This window comes from Cotesia glomerata, linkage group LG6 (assembly GCF_020080835.1).
Source record: "Cotesia glomerata isolate CgM1 linkage group LG6, MPM_Cglom_v2.3, whole genome shotgun sequence".
Lineage (NCBI taxonomy): Eukaryota > Metazoa > Arthropoda > Insecta > Hymenoptera > Braconidae > Cotesia > Cotesia glomerata.
The window spans coordinates 22,886,702-22,905,998 of record NC_058163.1 but is presented as its reverse complement, the minus strand read 5'-3'; the positions used below and the strand labels follow the sequence as shown (position 1 = coordinate 22,905,998).

Here is a 19,297-nt window from a genome sequence, read left to right as displayed (position 1 = left end):
TTTAAAATCAACTTATAAATACTTTAATTATTTCTATAGTAATACCTAATTACTTTAATTTAAAACACAAAAAAAATCAATCTTTAGTGACAATTATTTTTTTTTTAAATATTTGTTTCTAAAAAAAAAAAAAATTTTCTCACTATTTTTCGCAAATTTTTTTCCCCAAAATTTAATCTTCAAGTACAACTAAAGGGAACAATCTAAAAAATAAATATTCATAATTATTATATACTTATATTTATTACCTAAATTATACATAACATATTTAATCTATTTCTACATTAATAATAAACTCCCTTAAATATCCTTGTCACACATAAATATTTTTTCCAGGACTTTTTCCTCATAAATGCCCAAGAAAAAATAATAAAATAGTAATAATAAAATAAACCTAGTGTATTTAATTAAGTAATCTTAACTATAACAGTAACCTTGTAATTATTTACAATTTTTTTTTTTTAATTATTACAACTCATTTTTATCAATTCATCGTTCAACAAAAATATAAGAAAAAAAAAAAAAAAATCCAAATTACTTATTAAATTTATTGAAAATTTTCCCATCTTATTCCTCAAAAATAAAGAAAAATATATATATAAATTTAGCTTGATTAAAAATTTACATTTTAATTGACAGAGTTGTAATTAGTGTCACTAGTTATCAGTTATCACGTCTTATCTTTATCTCTATCTCATTTTATACATATCAATATAATAATAACAGTTTAATAAAATTATTATAGAGTAGAGATAGAGATTTATAATCAGTTGGATTTCAAATCAATGTCTAATGGTATAAATAAATTCAATTATTTGACATACATGTGAAGCTGGAGTCTCTAAGGACATTAAGTTAATCTGTTATTTTAAAGATAATAATGGATTAACAAAATGATTTAACTTGAGATCGTTTTTAATAAATTATTCAAACAAATTATGTTGCTGTTATTTGTTGTAATTTTTCGTTTACTTTATCAATAGCTGCAATGTGATCTGGCTTTTCTCCGCGGCTATAACGCTCCCACATACGTTTGTACAGCATCTCCATTCCCAGTGCGTACATTTTGCAATCAAATAGCGGGCTCTCTGATCTTGCTTTCCAAACTTTTACTCTTATTCCTTTTAAGCTGAAAATTTAATTTAAATTAATTAGTAATCAATAGAAAAAAAAAATACTGAAATTAGTAGATGTATATATGTATATATATATTTTTTTTTTATATAAAAAAAATTTATTTATTTTAAAAATAGATTTTTATAAGAAATAAATTTTTATAAAAAAATATTTTAATGAATGGAATTGAGAACTTTTTTTTTTATAAGATACATTTGTTAAAAAAATTTAATAAAAATTTTTAAACAGAGATAATTCAATTATAAGATCTATAATACGAAATTTATGAGTTTTGATCATCTAAAATAGAAGTAAACTTTGCTCAGTATCAAAATAAATATTTTTATAATTTTGTAATTAGAATTAATAATAATTTAATGGCACTTTCTAAAACAAAGTATTCAAATCTATATTATTAAAAAAGATAAGTATTTAAACTGAATTTGAAAACACTTTATCTATAGATAATTAAGAAATGACCTTGTATTTTGTGAACTATTGACATTTTTAAAGATATAAGCTCATCCTGATGTTACACTCATCGAGACTTTTCATTTGAGTACCCACATCAATTTTTCATATATTTTATATATTTATGTATATTATATATATGTATATATGAAAAATATATCAAAAATGCATGTGGGTACTCAAATGAAAGCTCTTGATGAGTGTAACATCGGGGTGAGCTTATATCTTTAAAAATATCAATAATTAAGAAATTACCTTGTATCTTGTTATATATTGACATTTTTAAAGATATAAGCTCATCCCGATGTTACACTCATCAAGACCTTTCATTTAAGTACCCACATCAATTTTTCATATATTTTATATATTTATATATTTCACAAATATCATATATATGAAATATATAAAAATGCCATGTGGGTACTTAAATGAAAGGTCTCGATGAGTGTAACATCGGGATGAGCTTATATCTTTAAAAATGTCAATAATTAAGAAATTACCTTGTATCTTGTCAACTAATGATATTTTCAAAGATATAAGCTCACCCTGACATTACACTCATCAAGACCTTTCATTTGAGTACCCACATCAATTTTTCATATATTTTATATATTTATATATATTATATATATATGTATATGTGAAAAACATATCAAAAATGCATGTGGGTACTCAAATGAAAGCTCTTGATGAGTGTAACATCAGGATGAGCTTATATCTTTAAAAATGTCAATATTTAAGAAAGTTTATTCCAATTTAACAAAAGTTACTATTTAATAAAACAAAATTTTAATTATTTATAATTCACAAATCACGGAAGTCACATAGTGACTACAAAGTTGCTAGTATTTATAATTCTAATTATACTAGTTATTATCGAGGATAAAAATTTTTAATATGAAATTAAGATTAGCTTAGATGATAACAATTATCCTTTGTGATAATAACTGCAATCATCTCTCAATAATTCCTATTATAAATATCTTTTCCAGATCATAAAGTTCATACTAAAATTTACAATTGTAAATTTAAAATTAAACAAGTTAATTCTGATTAACAGTATAAATACCAGCCAACGTTTTAAATATTGATGTTAATAAAATAAAATTATCTGTTATTAATACAAATAATAAAAAAAAATTTTTTTTAATTTAATTCTCTCCTAAATTTATTTAAAAAAAAAAACCATAAAAATACTCACAATTCCCTATCAGTGCCCAATCTAACAGCAATATCCTGATACTCCTGCCTAGTCCTCGCCACCAACTCCGGACACCCAAGAGTATGCAGCTGACTAGCAGCAACCCTAGACGCCAAAGTCTCTCCCGGCAGTGTAACAACCGGAGTGCCAGTCCAAAGAACATCCATACTCGTAGTATGCCCATTGCACAACGGAGTATCCAAACAAACATCAGCCAGCTGCCCACGCCTCACATGTTCCTCCTTAGCCGCCACATTACTAAACAAGATCCTACCAGGAGCTAGTCCCAGTTGCTGAGCAGTAGCTTGCAAATTAGGCTCTCCCACCGCAGGAAACCTCAGCAACCACAGCACCGAGTTAGGCACGTGTTTCAGAATATACGCCCACATATGCAAAGTAAGCGGATCAATTTTATAAAGCTGATTAAAGTTGCAATAAACAACCGCATCTTCAGGAAGTCCGTACTGCTGTCTCGTAGTAATCACAATATTCTGCGGGACCTCTTCACCTGTAGCAGTTTTGGTATTAACCGGAGTAGGCGCCATGCCATTCTGGACCACAACTCCATTAACAGACATCTGACACTGCCCAGAAGCGATCATGGTCTCAATAGGAGTCGTCGTAGGCAACTCAGCGATCTTCATAGAAATTTCCACTGGCTTTGCTTTAGCATCAGCGACTACTATCTCGCGGATCTCCTTTACCATAGTGTTCTCAATCATCGGGGACAAGTCAGTGGCGTTAATCACCGCGACATTATCAGCAAGCTTGCCCTTCATATTAAGCTTGTCGGTTAAAATCAACCTTTCTTTTAAATGCGGGAACATCTGCTTGTGATCTCCAATGAAATAAGTGTGTGGCATGTAAGCCAGCTTCTCGCTGTACTGACTGGCTAGCTCCACCGGAGAGGTGATTTCATCAGTGATAAGATAATCCATGAAACTGGCCCCTGAAGTCCCGGGGTAGCCCAGCCACATCACCTGAATCGGAGCTGGACGAAGAGCAAAAATTTCATTCCTCGCTCCTTTGGTGTATCCGTTCATATTAACCAAAATATGAATCCCGTCGTTGTTAATCTTATCAGCAGCTTTGCCATTGCAAGGAATTTGCGACAAATCAATAAAGTGCTCTGCTTCTCGGGCAATCTTAGACCTGAAATTAATTAATAATTAAGTTTTAATTGATAATTGATGTTTGGTATTTCGACGGTCTAATTAGCAATTTGTTTGACTCCTTATTTTTTAGAGGGTGTTTTTTTAACATTTTGATGGAGCAATAATCCAATTATAAATTATTTGAATGATTTAAACCTAAATATTATATCTCTATTAGATATCAATGATATTAAATGGTTTTTTAAAGTAATAATAAATTTTAAACTAATTATTTTTTTTGTACAAATAGAAGATTCTCTAAAATGGAGTTAGACAATTTGCTAATTTGAACGTCGATTTTTTTTATTAATTATTAATTAAATTTTTATTAATTGGAACATGAACAAATTGATTTTGGATATTATGGGAATAATTTCAGATTGTTAGCCTGCCTTGATTTATTTAACATGATTTTAACAATTGATGTTTAATAGGGTGGCGCAAAAAAACCGACTATTTTTTTTTTTTTGAGTCTTGAGTGAAATATGTTAGTTTTTGATGTTTTAAGAGTTTTCTCAAAAGGACAGCTTAAAAAAAATTTTTTGAGGCCGCTCCAAATTTTTTAAAATTTCAAAAATCGTCAAAAATCGAATTTTTTTTTTTTTTAATTTTTTTTCTCGTTACGTCATAATTTTATAGGCCAAAAAAAAAAGGTTGTCCTGAAAGTTTCAGTTTAAAATGTGAATTTTAAAAGGTCGCTCATAATTTTTTTTAAAATTTATTAGTGGCTATTTAATTGGATTAGCATTTTTGGACTCTGAAATTTAAAAAAAATTATGAGCGACCTTTCAAAATTTAAATTTTGAATTGAAACTTTCAGGAATTTATTTTTTTTTGGTCTATAAAACTATGACGTAACGAGAAAAAAAAATTTTGATTTTCGACGATTTTTGAAACTTAAAAAAATTTGGAGCGACCTCTTAAAAATTTTTTTTTTGACCTGTTCTTTGTAAAGGGCTCTTAAAACGTCAAAAACTGACATGTTTTCACTCGAGACTCAAAAAAAAATAGTCGGTTTTTTTTCGCCACCCTACTGTCCAAGTTATACTACGATGTTCTAATTGGCAAATTGTCTAACTCCATTTTAGAGAATCTTCCATTTGTATGAAAAAACAATTGATTAAAAAATTTAATATAACTTTAAAAAACCATTTAATATCATTAATATTTAATAAAGGTATAATATTTTGGTTTGGATCATTCAAATAATTTATAATTGGACTATTGCTGTACCAAAATGTTAAAAAATTACCTTCTGAAAAATAAGGAGTTAGACCAATTGCTAATTAGACCGTCGACTAAGTTATGATAATATTTTGGAATGTAATTATAAGAATATTATTGTAAAGTATTTTGTATTCAATTGTTCTAGCATCTGAGGAAGTCGGGAAACCGACGAAACGTTGTGAAAATTTAAGGTAATTTGGTCGTCGCAATCCGAGGTCAAATTAATAGATATTTTTTTTTCTCTTTTGCAAGTGATCACTCGAAAAATATCATAAAATATAAAATTATTTCTAATCAGAATTTAATTGAATAAATTCAATTCATAATTATGGTTAAATAATTATAATAATATAACTATTAAAATATCAACTGACAAGTACTGGGCTGTCACAAACCAATAACAACTGTTATAGGTTTTGTAAGGTCGGTACTTAAAACAGTTGCTTACGGTGTTAATTTATTGTTTAAATTTGCAAATATCACTTAAATATGTTAAATCTGCTATAATTTACGTGAACTTTTAATGTATGTTTAATAACAATTTATTCTAATGCAAAAAAACTTTATGATTACATTTAAATTTCAAATTTGCCGCGCACCGAGAAGTCGCCATTCTTCCCCTGATAAAGATGGGGGAGTAATGTCTCCGACAAACAACAAAGATAGAAACCAATTTTTTATATTAAAAAATTAATTAAATTAAAACTATGTGGTAAATCGTTATCAAATTTTGATATAATATGTATAAAACATTGTTCTATCTATTGGAAAGTTTTTTTTATAGGGTCAAGCTGGCCGATTTTTTATAAATTCTCCACTTCCGGAGTTATTGAACAAGGACACTCATAAGAGATCGTGTATTTTTGCGAAAGTTGAATTAATTATATCTCTTAAACGGTGTGGTAAAAAAAACTGATTTTTTTTTCTATAGATGTATTAAATCATAATCTATCGAATGAATATAAAAAAATCTGGAAAACGGTTGACCCTGAAGGCCATTCCTGCAACTTCCCGCCAATTCTATACCTTAACGCTTGAAATTGCACTTATGACGTTTTTGAGCTCTTCGAGCTCAAAAAATAGCTTTTGTGTGCTTTTGAGCTCGTCGAGCTCAAAAGCTTGATAGAACACTATTTTTTGAATTTTCAAATCGCAATAACTTTTGAATGAATGAACCAATTTTCACTCGGTTGTTGGCATTCGACGCAGTTTTTTAAGCTTCATAAAGAATCTTCAAGTTTAAATTGATAGAGCAAAAAATTTCAGAGTAATTCCGAAAAAACACTTTTTTCGGTTTTCTTTCGTCAACGATAACTCACGAACGAATCAACCGATTTTGACCGGACTGGCGGCGATCGACGTGGTTTTTTGATGTTAAGATCTGATTAGTTTTTGGAATTGATCGGTAAAGCCGTTTAAAAGTTATTCCAAAAAAACCACTTTTGAAAAAATTTTTTTTTGAAGTTTTTTTGCGATTTATCAAAATCTACCGGTCCGAATCGTTCCAAAGTATATTCAAAATCTAAGTTTGGCCAAGCCCTTTCGAATGGCATCAACCGCGATCAAATCGGTCAAGCCGTTCAAAAGTTATAAAAGGTTTACATACATCCACACACACACACAACTTTTGAAAATCTTCGATTTTCTTAGCGGGAAGTTAAAAATATGGGGTCAAGTTGAAGTCCTTTGGCACCCAAACTACTTTAAATAAACATCGAATAAAAATATTTCTATCAAACTGTGAGTTATTACTTAATTGATTAATTATGGATATGTTCATATCCAACAAGACAATGAACTTATACCTGAAGTTGGTTCCATCATCAGTGCTGAGCGCGTAGCAGAAGATTTCAACGTTAGACTTCTCGTGGAGCCCCGGGATGGACTGCATTAGATGGCTAGTAGGATGGTTCCCAAAGTCGGAAGACACATACCCGATTTTGAGCCTGATTCCAGCTTCCCGGGGATACTTGTAGGGCTGCTTGTGGAGCACGTGGATCTTCTCGATACAGAGGTTCGCGTGGCGAGCCGCTATGGCCTTGCGGAACTCGTGGGACAGCGGGTAGAGCATGGAATGGTGAGGATGGACACTGGGCAGCCGATTCTTGTCCAGCTGCTCGGCGACTATTGAGACCAGCTTCTTCATGCGGGCTTCGTAGTCTGTCCAGTCGCAGGCGATCTGGAGACAATGCGCGAGGTTGCAGTACGCGTCGGGGAAGTCGGGTTTTAGTTTGAGAGCAGTCCGGTAGGACTGGATCGCCTCGGGGATGTTCCCGGAGTCTTTGTGGATAGAAGCGAGGTTAGAGTGTGCGTCAGCGAAGGCTGGGTTGATCTGGATCGCTCGGGTGTAGCATTGTAGTGCGCCTTGGATGTCTTGCATTTCTTTCAGGGTGTTACCCATGTTGGAGTATGCATCTGCGAAGGTTGGTTGAATTCGAATCGCTTCTTTGTAATGCATTAGCGCTTCGTTTAGTTTTCCTTGTTGCTGAAGGACTGAGGCTAGGTTGCTGTGCGCTGCTGCGAATTCTGGAAATACTTCCAGGGCTTTCAAGTACAGGCGGGTCGCTTCTTCTATGTACCCTTGCTCGCGCTTTATGTTGGCCTGGAAGGTTTAGTGGGTTAGATAAGTAAAGGGTTTTTTTATTTATTTATTTATTTATTAATTTATAAGATCATGGGATGGGGCATTTTTGGTTTGAGGTTTTTTAGTTTGGGCTTTTTTGGTTTAAGGGTGGCTTACCAGATTATTAAGGGAATCTGCATGGGTGGGACACAAGCGCAGGGCTGTGTTGTAACATTCTTCCGCTTCAACCACTTGACCTTTCTCCTTGAGGGCGTTTGCAAGATTACAGTAGGCATCCGGGAAATTTGGTTGGAGCTCAATTGCTCGGCGGTAAGTATCAATCGCAAGATCAATGAGCCTGTTGAATTTTATTATGTTAGTATTACATATAATGAAAAAAATTTGTTACTACTCCATTAGTCTGTATTAGTCTGTGGATAATTTTTTATCTTTATATCTTTTTAAGTTCATGCATAAAAATAATGCAATCTAATTATTTAACCATTTAATCTTGTAAGAAAAATATTATATGTATGGGTGATTCTCTGTAAGGACGTCTTAAATCTGTACAAAATTGTCCGACCAAATTATTTTTGATTTTATTAGAAAAAAAATTAACAAGGGCTACAAAACTATCAGCTTAATTATAATAAATTAACAGCCGAATTAATTTTTGCTTTTTCGATATTTGTGTATCTTTTGCCATATAACAGGGGACTGATTTTTTTTATCAAATTGAGAAAAATCAAGCAAATTATTTCAATGCATTCAACTTTTTAAGTTCTCAATCAATGTTTACATTAATTAGAATAATATTAAGACTTATTGATCCAATTTTATAAACAAAAATAGCTGCCAGGGGACTGAGTTTTGAAGTGGCCCAGACACATATTTCCAGCACAAACGGTGCTTTGACACTAAATAAAATGACGATAAAGCGCTAACAGCCCTATGATTTTTAACTCAAGGCTAATTAGATCCTTATAAACTTTACAAAAGGTAAAATAACACGCTGGATTTTTTTTTTTCTTTGAACTTCTGGCAGGGGACTGATCTTAAAATTCCTGGGACAAACTTTGGTTTAATGAATTTAATGAAACAAATTAATTTTCGGTACTTTTTATTGAAGAAGATTGTTAGTTAACTAATTAAGTTTATGAACATTATGGACCAAATTATATATTATTGACGAATAACTTAAAATTTAATCTTAAAGTTATAATTTTGGGACTGGGACAGCCCAGGGGACTGACATTTCGGTGGTTTACGAATTTATAGCAAAAAAACCAAAATTTATTCCATTTTAGTTTTCAATGCTCCAAATAGAAATGTTTTTTTACTTTCGTAATAAATTTTTTTTAGTAACAAAATAACAATTTTTCTTATAAAAAAATGCCTGGGACAGCAAAAAACATCCTTACAGAGAATCACCCCTATATAGCCGATCGGCATTTATTTTATATGAAATAAATAAATCAATAAATATGTTTTTTTTTTTGGTGGTTTTTTTAAGAATCGTAAAGTAAAAGACCCAGTTATTGACACTGGCCTAGATTGACACTTGCAATTTTATTTAAATTAAATAAAACAAACCGATTCTAATAAATTATTAAATAGAATTTTTTAATTATAAATTTTAAGGTAATTGGTTTTTTGAGAATATTTTATTTTTTTAATTAGAATGAAATTGCAAGTGTCTATCAACTAGGCCAGTGTCATTAACTGGGTCTTTTACCTTACACTGAAAAAAAAAAATTCTTGACTAGAGCGTAAATTTTCTTAGCTCAAGAAAATATTAAGGAAGATTGAAAATTTCTTGAATTAAGTCAAAGTTTCTTGGGCCAAAAAAATTTCTTCTTGCTCCAAAATAACTTTTGTCTTCCTTAAAATTTTCTTGGCACAAGAAGTTTGTTTTTTCTGTGTACGTACATTGAAGAGAAAAATTAAATTTATTTGAAAATTTTTATGTTTGTAATAATTAATTTTTTTTTAGCTCTTGTAATTTAAAAGTGAAAAAAATTTTGCTAATCTGAATTATGTAATAATTAATTAAAAATTTTAGTCGAATTGAAAAAAAAAATATTAAATATTTATTAGAATCTTTGATTATTAAATAATTTAATTTTTTTAATGCACAAATAAAGCTACATTACAAAAATTGAATTAAAAAAAATCATTTTTTATAAAAAAAAATTTTACAAAAAATAATTAAATTTTCTCTTTTGTGAGTTAGTGATGTTAATAAATTTTTTGTTAATTATTTTTATGGTAATTTTTTTAATGAGTTATAGACGCACTTATTAAAGAGAAAAATTACATTTACTTGACAAAGATTTCTTCATTTATTTATTTAAAAACTTTTATGTTTGTAATAATAAATTTAATTTAATTAGTTTTTTTATTTATAAACACACTCATTTTTTTTTGCTCTTGTTATTTAAAAATTTTTAAAAATTCTGCTAATTTCAGATATTATCTAATAATTAATCAAAGGAATTTTTTAATATTTTTTTGATTAAAAATTTTAGCTTTGAATATTTTGTAAAAATTTAAAATATCTATTAGAGTTATTAATTATTAAAAAATATGATAAACAAAATTTTTTAAACTCAATTAAATTTAAATTACAAAAATGAAGTAAAAAAATTTTATTTTTAAAATTTTAAGCGTGTGTAATCCTTTAAATAATATTAAAATCAATATTTATAAAAAAAAAAACTGTAAAAAATGATTAAATTTCCTCCTTTGTGTTTAAAAAAAAAAAAAAAAAGTAATTATTTCTCCCTACCCTCTAAACACTAAAGATAAAAAAGTATTTACCCTTGTTCATAATAAACACAAGCGAGATTTCCATGGACAACAGCATTGTTGGGGCTTAGATTCAGCGCTCTCAGATATGCAGCAACAGCTCTGTAAAATAATAACGAGATTAGTCAACCTTTTAAATATTTACCACTCTAATAATAAAATATTAAAAAAAGAAAAAAAGTATATCACAATTTAAAATCAACGCACGCGAGTAAATTCAGTCGAGTGACATTTTTTTTTTTTTTTTATTACTCCAGAAGTTTCTGGTTATACTATAAAAGCACTAAAAGCTTCTGCGACCTCACTATCTCTATAAAATATCTTTGGCCTTTATCGAGACGTTTAAATGTAAAAATCCCCGAGGTTATTTTAAAATTCAAAGGGACAAGATGGGTTGAGTCAATAAGCGTCAAAGTATCAGTAGTTAAATTTTTTATCTGCTTTGATAGCTAGCTAAAGAAGAAATAAAAATGAAAAAAAAATATTTAAAGACGAGGGATAATTAATTGACAAGACAAGACACCTCTTAAGCCAGGATTTAATCCAGTCGATGCATCCGCTCGGTACAGAGCTGGTGACAACGTTCTCCAGCTGAAGGCGTATTGAGGGCGCGTCAGATGTCGAGGGAGAGATCACTGTGTAGACAATAACACATTGGTACTCCATATCTTATCCATCTCTAATTACTTATCATTATCACAATGTATTTTTACAATCCTCCCGATTATCTATTCCTATCGATTTCATTTTCATAAGCGCTTTATTTATATCCTTATCGACCTTTTTTTTTTTCGTTATAAAAATAAAAACATTTACGGCCGGTTCCTTAGGAAACAACACCTTGTTATAACTATCAGTCTTTAATTATTTATTTATTTTATTTTTTTTTTTTAACTGATAAATAAATTATGTTGATATTTAGATGGCAGGAATTTTTTTACATTTTATAGTTTGTTTTTATAGTTATTGAATTTTTCCATTTCCGTTCTACATTCTAGCTTTTTTATTTTGTTTAGGTTGTATTCTGGTTGATATACAAATAATAGCGAGATGTTTGATTGATATTTGTTGACACGCCTGTTTACAATAACACTCGCGTACTCTCTCTATTTCACTTTTTTTTTTATTAATAAAATATCAGTATTTTTTTTTTTATTATTATTACTTTTATTCAATAAAATAATTTTTTACTAATAAATATTTTTTTTTATCAATATTTAAATATTATTTTAATTAAAAATTAATTAAATGATTTTAATATCAATAATTATAAAAAAAAAATTTTTTTTAATTTTTAATTGACAAAAAAAATTAATAAATTATTTTTGACTATAAAGAAAAAATTTTAATAAATTTTTAATTAAAAAAATTAATAAATTATTTTTGACTAAAAAAAATTTTAATAAATTTTTAATTGACAAAATTAAAAAAAAAATTAGTTTAAAAGAAATTCATAAATTATTTTTGACTAAAATTTTTATAAAAATTTTAACAAGAAAATTTTCTATATTTGATTTGAAATAAATTTTTAAAAAGTTAATAAGCAAAAAATACTTGATAGTTGAAGAAGTAGACGGTAGTTAATATTGAATAGTAGATATAAAATTTTGAAGATTGATTTTTAAATAGTGTATTAGTAATAATAGTAGTAGTAGTAATAATAATAATAGTTAAAATTGATAATTTAAGTTATAAGGTAATAGTTGATAGTTGTCTAATAGTAGAGAAATAGAGAAACGATGTGTTCGAGGGACTACGAACTAAACTACTGGCTTTGGTCGGTGTATCACAAGTTGAGATAGGGGTAGACTATGATTGTGATTTCCTTAGAGCCGGCGTCAGCGTCGGAGTCGGCGTCGGCGTCGAACGCACCACCTAATATGTGATATTATACAAAGTATTTGTTGTAGTACATTATTTATGTTATTTTTTAAATGTATACAATAACAAAACAAATAATAAATAATAATAAATTATTTTTTTAAACAATTTTAAAAATTCAAATTTTAAAATTCTGACTTAAGGATTTAAGCTACAATAAAATTGATAAATTTTTTTTTTAGAGAATTAAATTATCTAAAAACAAAAGTTTCTTATATTTTCAATATTTTAATATTTAAATATCTAAAATTCACGAATAAGTTTTATAACTTTATTTTTCAACTTTAAATTTAAATTTTAGGAAAAGCAAGAGAGCAAAATTCAGGACCTTTTTTGTACGACATAAAATTCTTTATAAAAAAAGTTCGGATATTATTTTTTTGTATCTTTAATAATTAATCCAGAATTTTAAATTGAAAATTAAAATTTCAAAACTTTAATAAACAAACTTAATAAAAATAAAAATTGAATAAAAATTTTTTTATCAATTTAATTTTTTTTTGTCAGTATAATGAATTTCTTTTTCGATAAATTAAATAATAAATTAAATGAATTAACGTTAAAATATATGATTTTTTCGTATCTTTAATATTTAATCTATAATTTTAAATTAAAAGTTAAAAATTAAAAACTTTAATAAACAAACTTAATAAAAATAAAAATAAAAGACAAATTTTTTTATCAGTATAAAGAATTTCTTTTTCGATAAATTAAATAATAAATTAAATTAATTAACATTAAAATCTATTATTTTTTCGTATCTTTAATATTTAAATCCAGAATTTTAAATTGAAAGTTAAAAATTCAAAAGTTTAATAAACAAACTATTTTTAAAAAATAAAATAACAATAATAATGAAACGAGGTATCTCTAGAGAGGTAACTCTGACTTTTGCCCTATCACCTATCTCATTGTCTCCTGAGTCTGGTGATTTGTACTCAATTTCAGGAGACTTTAACACAAAGGCGGATAGTGTACTACTATGTATTTTATCCAGTCATAGCTTTTTTTAATTTTTTTTTATTTCTTCAGACAAATATAATACTGATGAAGACGACATGATACTGGATACTGGATACTAGACAGAACATTACCCGTTCATTGCACTGTCTACTTCTTCTTATACGTTGTTTCTCTCTTAGCTGATAATATTTCACGGCGCCAGACTACTATTTACTTCTCCAATACATACTTTTTATTTTATGAATTTTCTTGTTTTTTTATTAATAATAATTTTTAAAATTAGTAAATGTGAAAAAAAAATAAAAAAATAAATTAAATAAAATTTAATTTTAAATTTTTAAAATTAAATTAAATTAAAAATAAATAAATTTTTAAATAAAAAAATAAAAAATGAAAATAGTATTTTAGTATCGATTGACTGAATGGCTTGAAAAGAGGAAAGAGAAGGACCTAGCAAACGCCCATTCAACATTAACTTGCTCATGCGCTATTTTATTTACTCATTTAGTTTATTGCGACAATAATCATTATAATTATTGCTATTACAGATTGCTTGGACAGATAAATAAAATCGATATTGAATATAATTTTACATCGGAATCAACTAATTGAATTTAAGTAGATAAATGTTTTATTGAAATTTCCCGTCCGCTGATTATACAAGTGCTCAAATAATTTCACTCCGCATTTAAGCTTCATTGAGTGGAAAAACACCCGACTTTTTTTTGTTCAGATCATTAAATCACAAATCAGTTTTGTTTGGACAAAAAGAGTTGATAAATAGATAAATATTGAGCAAATGGTTGTGAAAGTAAAGTTATTTGGATAGTAGGTCTCTCGGGGAAGAAAACAAGTTAATAAAAATATTAATAAAAATTCATAAGCTGGTATTTCTATGCCTTTGTAAATACTTTGTAGCTTGCGGTTTTTATATTAATAAATTATAATACAAATTGCTAATAAATATTTTTTTACAGTTTTTTTTAAAAAAAAAAAAAAAAACTAAATTTAACGAAAATATACTTTAGTAATATTTTAACATTAATTCAGTTAATTTATCGAAAAAGAAACGCTTTATAAGGTAAAAGCCCCAATAGATGATCACGTACCAGTATATGATCACTCCATGTATTTGTATATCTATATTCACAAATATAGGTATACAAATACATGGAGTGATCATATACTGGTACATGATCATCTATTGGGGCTTTTACCTTACTGACAAAAAAAATTTAGTATCAATTTTATTGTAGCTTGAATCCTTTAGTCAGAATTTAAAAAATAAGGATTTTAATTTTTTTAATTATTTCAAAAAATAAGTTATCTATATTTTTAAGAGAATAAGAAAAATTTTGTGTCCAGGATATATACATATGATAAAATCGGTTTTTTTTTAGTGTCATTGAAAAAGTCTTGATTTGAATTTGTGCCTTTTTAAGATTTTATATCATTCTCACCAATAGTCAATTTATTATGATAAGTATTTAGACTGCATTCAAAAATGCTTTATTTCTAGATACATAATTTAGAAATGACCTTGTATCTTGTGAACTATTGACATTTTTAAAGATATAAGCTCATCCCGATGTTACACTCATCAAGACTTTTCATTTGAGTACCCACATCAATTTTTCATATATTTTATATATTTATATATTTTACAAATATCATATATAAAATATATAAAAAATGCCATGTGGGTACTTAAATGAAAGGTGTCGATGAGTATAACATCGAAATGAGTTTATGTCTTAAAAAATCTCAATAATTAAGAAATGACATTGTATCTTGTGAACTATTGGAATTTTTAAAGATCTAAGCTCACCCCGACATTACATTCATCGAGACCTTTCATTTGAGTACCCACATAAATTTTTCATATATTTTATATATTTATATATTTCACAAATATCATATATATATATGCATATTTATTTATTTATTTATTTATTTATTTATTAGGTTTAAATGCCAAGGCACAAAGCCGAATGGCAAAAATGATATACATAAAATTATAATTCACATAAGTACCGCTAATATGTACATGATGGCAATAAAAATTTACATGATAGCTTAAAATATAAAATTTACATAATGATTAAGTGGACATAATGTTTTTAATCATAATAACCAGCTCACTATTATATTATTATTCGAGATTTATAAGAAAATCGAATACTCTTGTCTTGAAGGATTCTAATCCAAGAGAATTTGAAATTTCAGGAGGTAGATCTTGCCAAAACCGTATAGCTGACATAACAAATGAATGCTCGTAAGTTGTGGTAACAAAATTGGGTATTTTGAAAGTGATATTATTATTTCTATTGGCTATTCTTTGCGATCGTCTGATGACAGGGTCTTCTTCAATAAATAAATCACGCAGGGTGTGATTTATATTAGGGTGTGCCAAAATGTAACTACCTCGGAGAACCTTTTAAAATTGGAATTTTTAGTTCCGCTTTTAACAGAGGCTGCGTTTGGGCATTTCCTGATATATTTTGGTGTGAGACAATGTATTGGATTTTCATAAAATTTTTTAACAGAAGCTTAGTTTGGGTATTTCCGGTGAAAATTCAAAATTTGGCCGGAAGTGCCCAATTAAATCTCCTGTTAAAAATCTTATAAATAATCAAATGAATTCTCTCAACCCGAAATATCTCAGGAAATGCCCAAACACAGCTGCTGTTAAAAGTGGAACTCAAAATTCCAATTTTAAAAGGTTCTCCACGGAAGTTACATTTTGGCACACCCTAATGCATATATGAAAAATATATGAAAATGCATGTGGGTACTCAAATGAAAGCTCTTGATAAGTGTAACATCGGAATGAGCTTATATCTTCCAAACCATCAATGGTTAAGAAAATACAGTGCAATTTAACCAAAGTCATAATTTATAAAGCAAAATTTTATTTATTTAAAGTTCACGAGTCACGGCAGTCACATAATGACTGCAAGGTTGCTAGTTATTATTACTGCATAAAACGGTAAATTCATAAAAATAAACACTACAATAATAATTTGGCACAAATATCCTATATTTTATATACTAAAATTGATGGTAGAATGAAGTTAGCTTAGTATCGAAAACATGGACCCTGATTCCTTATTGGTTCAAGATTAGAGCACGCGCGTATGCGCGCAATTTGAATTTCTAGTAACAATAAAGTAACATTTTATCGGTAATATTCCATCACGAAGGACATAAACGGTGGACAATAGTAATCCATAAATCAATAGATGATAACTCGGTACTTTTAAGTAGATAATAAAATGTTGTCAAAAAGATTTATCATATAAACAATAAAACGTGAGTTTAATAATAGCGTCATAAAAAATATATTGGAATGCTTGGAGCCATAACAATTCAGAATAATGGAACAAAATAGTGGCGGAATATTTAATAATGCCCGATTAATTTTTAATGCTTTTATTAAACGGTGAATAATTAAAAATAATGGGAAAATTCAAGCAATCATACGAATGAGTTAGATTGCGTCCCAACGGGATTTTATTTTCCGGTGGCTGTATAGAACCGAGTTTTATATTTTTTTCACTTATTCTCCTTTATATGATCGTTTGGCCAACCGTGTAATGAAAAGAAGAATAAAACAAGTTGAATCCGGTCTTTTATAGCGTCATACAGACAATGGCAATGATAAAAAGAATGATTTTCTAAAGCATACCTCCGAGCTTAGTTTTGGAAAATGGAAAAGCGACAGGATCGATTCTAATAAAAGAATTAAATAAAAGTACCCTAAAAGATGGATAAAGTTTTGGGTGTGCTTAAACCTACCGTCTTATTCTCAGATTAAATTAAGAAAAAAAAAAAGACCACTAAGTTTTGTTAAATCTATTCCACGTAATGGACTGTTGCCTTCTAAGTAATAACTCTGAACCTTACCCGTACTTTTTTTATGAATGGGGCCGTGAATTCTCCAAGATTAAGTTGTAAAGTTTTATTAAAAGTATTTTACATATTTTGCGTATTATTTAAGATGAAATGTATGACTCGTGACTATCCACACCAGGTTTAGATCCCAGGCCAGAAATAACTGAGTCACTTTTATTTCGCACAAACTTTAAGACCGTCGTTTAGATTATTTTTTTCAACGATTGCCGATCAAATTGTGCGGGGAAATTTTTTTTTTACGATCAGGTTACTCGAAGAAGTAATAAAAATTTAATAAAAGAAATTTCAAATCAATCGCCCGAGTAGTTTTGAAGTTATAGCGTTTCCGTAGATTCACACATTAAATTCTACGGATTTAATTTCGTGAAATTATTGAGGTAATAATTTTTTTTTTTTAAATTATGTTTTTGGTAAGTTATATTTTAAATGTAACTAGAAATTTGAATAGCGCGCTACGCGCGCGCCTAAATTTCAATTAATAATGAATCGTGGCCCGTTTTTTGCGAATTTCGACCTTTGACTAACTTCAAGACTTTCATCCATTTTATAATATAGGATTATTAAGATCAAAATTTTTACCGCAATTTTAAAATAAATCGTTCAAATTTTTAATATTACAGCGAAAATATTGGTCCTATCAAAAATTTATTAAACAAAAATTGTTCAAAATTTTATTTTACAAAAAAAATGTTTCTTATAATTTAAAAAAGAAACCAATAGGGTAAAAGACCCCATTAGTGGAGGGGACCCCATTACTGAAACTTTCTTTGATTTTGATACTTATTCAATTAATGAAATCATTAATTTCAATAATGAATATATTATTTCTAATCTTTAAGAGCTTTAGATCAAAAAAATTTTTAATTTTTATTCCAAGTAGAAAATTTTTTCATTGAAAGAAAAAGTGCCACTAATGGAGTTTTTTTAGCTTATTTTCACTGTAATTCCAAAAATAAGATTCATAATAAAAAGTTCAAATTTTATTTTATAAGCAAAAAGGGTGATTCTAAAATAATAACATTCCAGGTGTACAAATAGTGATTATAAACTATCAGACATAATATGTTTTTCTTATCTTTCAAATTTTTATAATTTTTTATTTCAAATTTAAAAAATTTCTTTTTGTTTTTAATTTTTTTTTTAAAATTTGTCCTAAAGTCGCATAAACTACTAAGGTCAAAATATTCATTGGTGAAAATATTCATTGGTGTACGCCGGACTCGAACTCGGTCTAATGCTTTGGTAAGCAAGGGCCGGATCTGATAGGGCTACTGCGCGCCTTTTTTTAATTTTTAAAATTTTTTTAAACTTCTTAAATTTATCTTCTCCTTGCAGATGCTATGCAATGTATAAAATCATTATTTCTAAACATTCAATACATAAAAATGTAACATATTGTTGTAAATTGCCGAGAGAGTTTCTTTACAAATAAATAATTATTAATCTTACTTTTAAAATTATGGTGAAATTATTGATCCCAAGAAAAAAACATAAGACATTTTTTTTATAAAATTAAATTTTTAACTTTTGTTTGAAAAAAATTTTTCTAAGACTAATATTTTAGTCGTAATATCAAAAATTTTAACCATTAATTATAAATTATTTTTAATTTACATTAATGAAGAAAAAATATGCAAATAAATAAATAAATAAATATCACATCTGGGTACAGTAAATACTACTTAGAATAACTTTAATAATAAATTACCTTCTGTAATATTGAAATTCAAAGAAGATTTTTATTGTAAATTTTAAAAGAAATAAAATAAAATGCTTGAATAAATAAGACGTATTGAACTCCTTTATATCTTTCGTTCTGAGCTATCTAGCACAAGATTTAAAGACTAAAACTGTACGAGTATAAAAATCTCAAGTATATTTTTTTTTTTTTTTTTTCTACAAGTATTGTTTTTCTTTACCAGAGTTTTTATTAAAAAATAATGAGCCGGAAACTGTAATAAATAAACTAATAACAAGATCGATACTTTCCGGGACTCT

The 19,297-nt window shown here is 27.7% G+C and overlaps 1 protein-coding gene across 6 annotated transcripts in view; it reads right to left on the bottom strand.

Annotated features, from left to right (window-relative positions):
* Positions 1-224: 224 nt before the first annotated feature.
* The window catches only part of LOC123267825 (UDP-N-acetylglucosamine--peptide N-acetylglucosaminyltransferase 110 kDa subunit), a 36,194-nt gene continuing 17,121 nt past the window's right edge, over positions 225-19,297 (bottom strand). For all 6 annotated transcript variants that reach the window (XM_044732680.1, XM_044732686.1, XM_044732683.1 and 3 more), the window contains 5 exons: positions 10,553-10,642; positions 7,910-8,090; positions 6,975-7,771; positions 2,789-3,940; positions 225-1,129 (listed from right to left, as the gene is read on the bottom strand). In XM_044732680.1, coding sequence (XP_044588615.1) covers positions 937-1,129; positions 2,789-3,940; positions 6,975-7,771; positions 7,910-8,090; positions 10,553-10,642 — 2,413 coding nt within the window. In that variant the 3' untranslated portion in view covers positions 225-936. The remainder of the gene's footprint in view (positions 1,130-2,788; positions 3,941-6,974; positions 7,772-7,909; positions 8,091-10,552; positions 10,643-19,297) is intronic.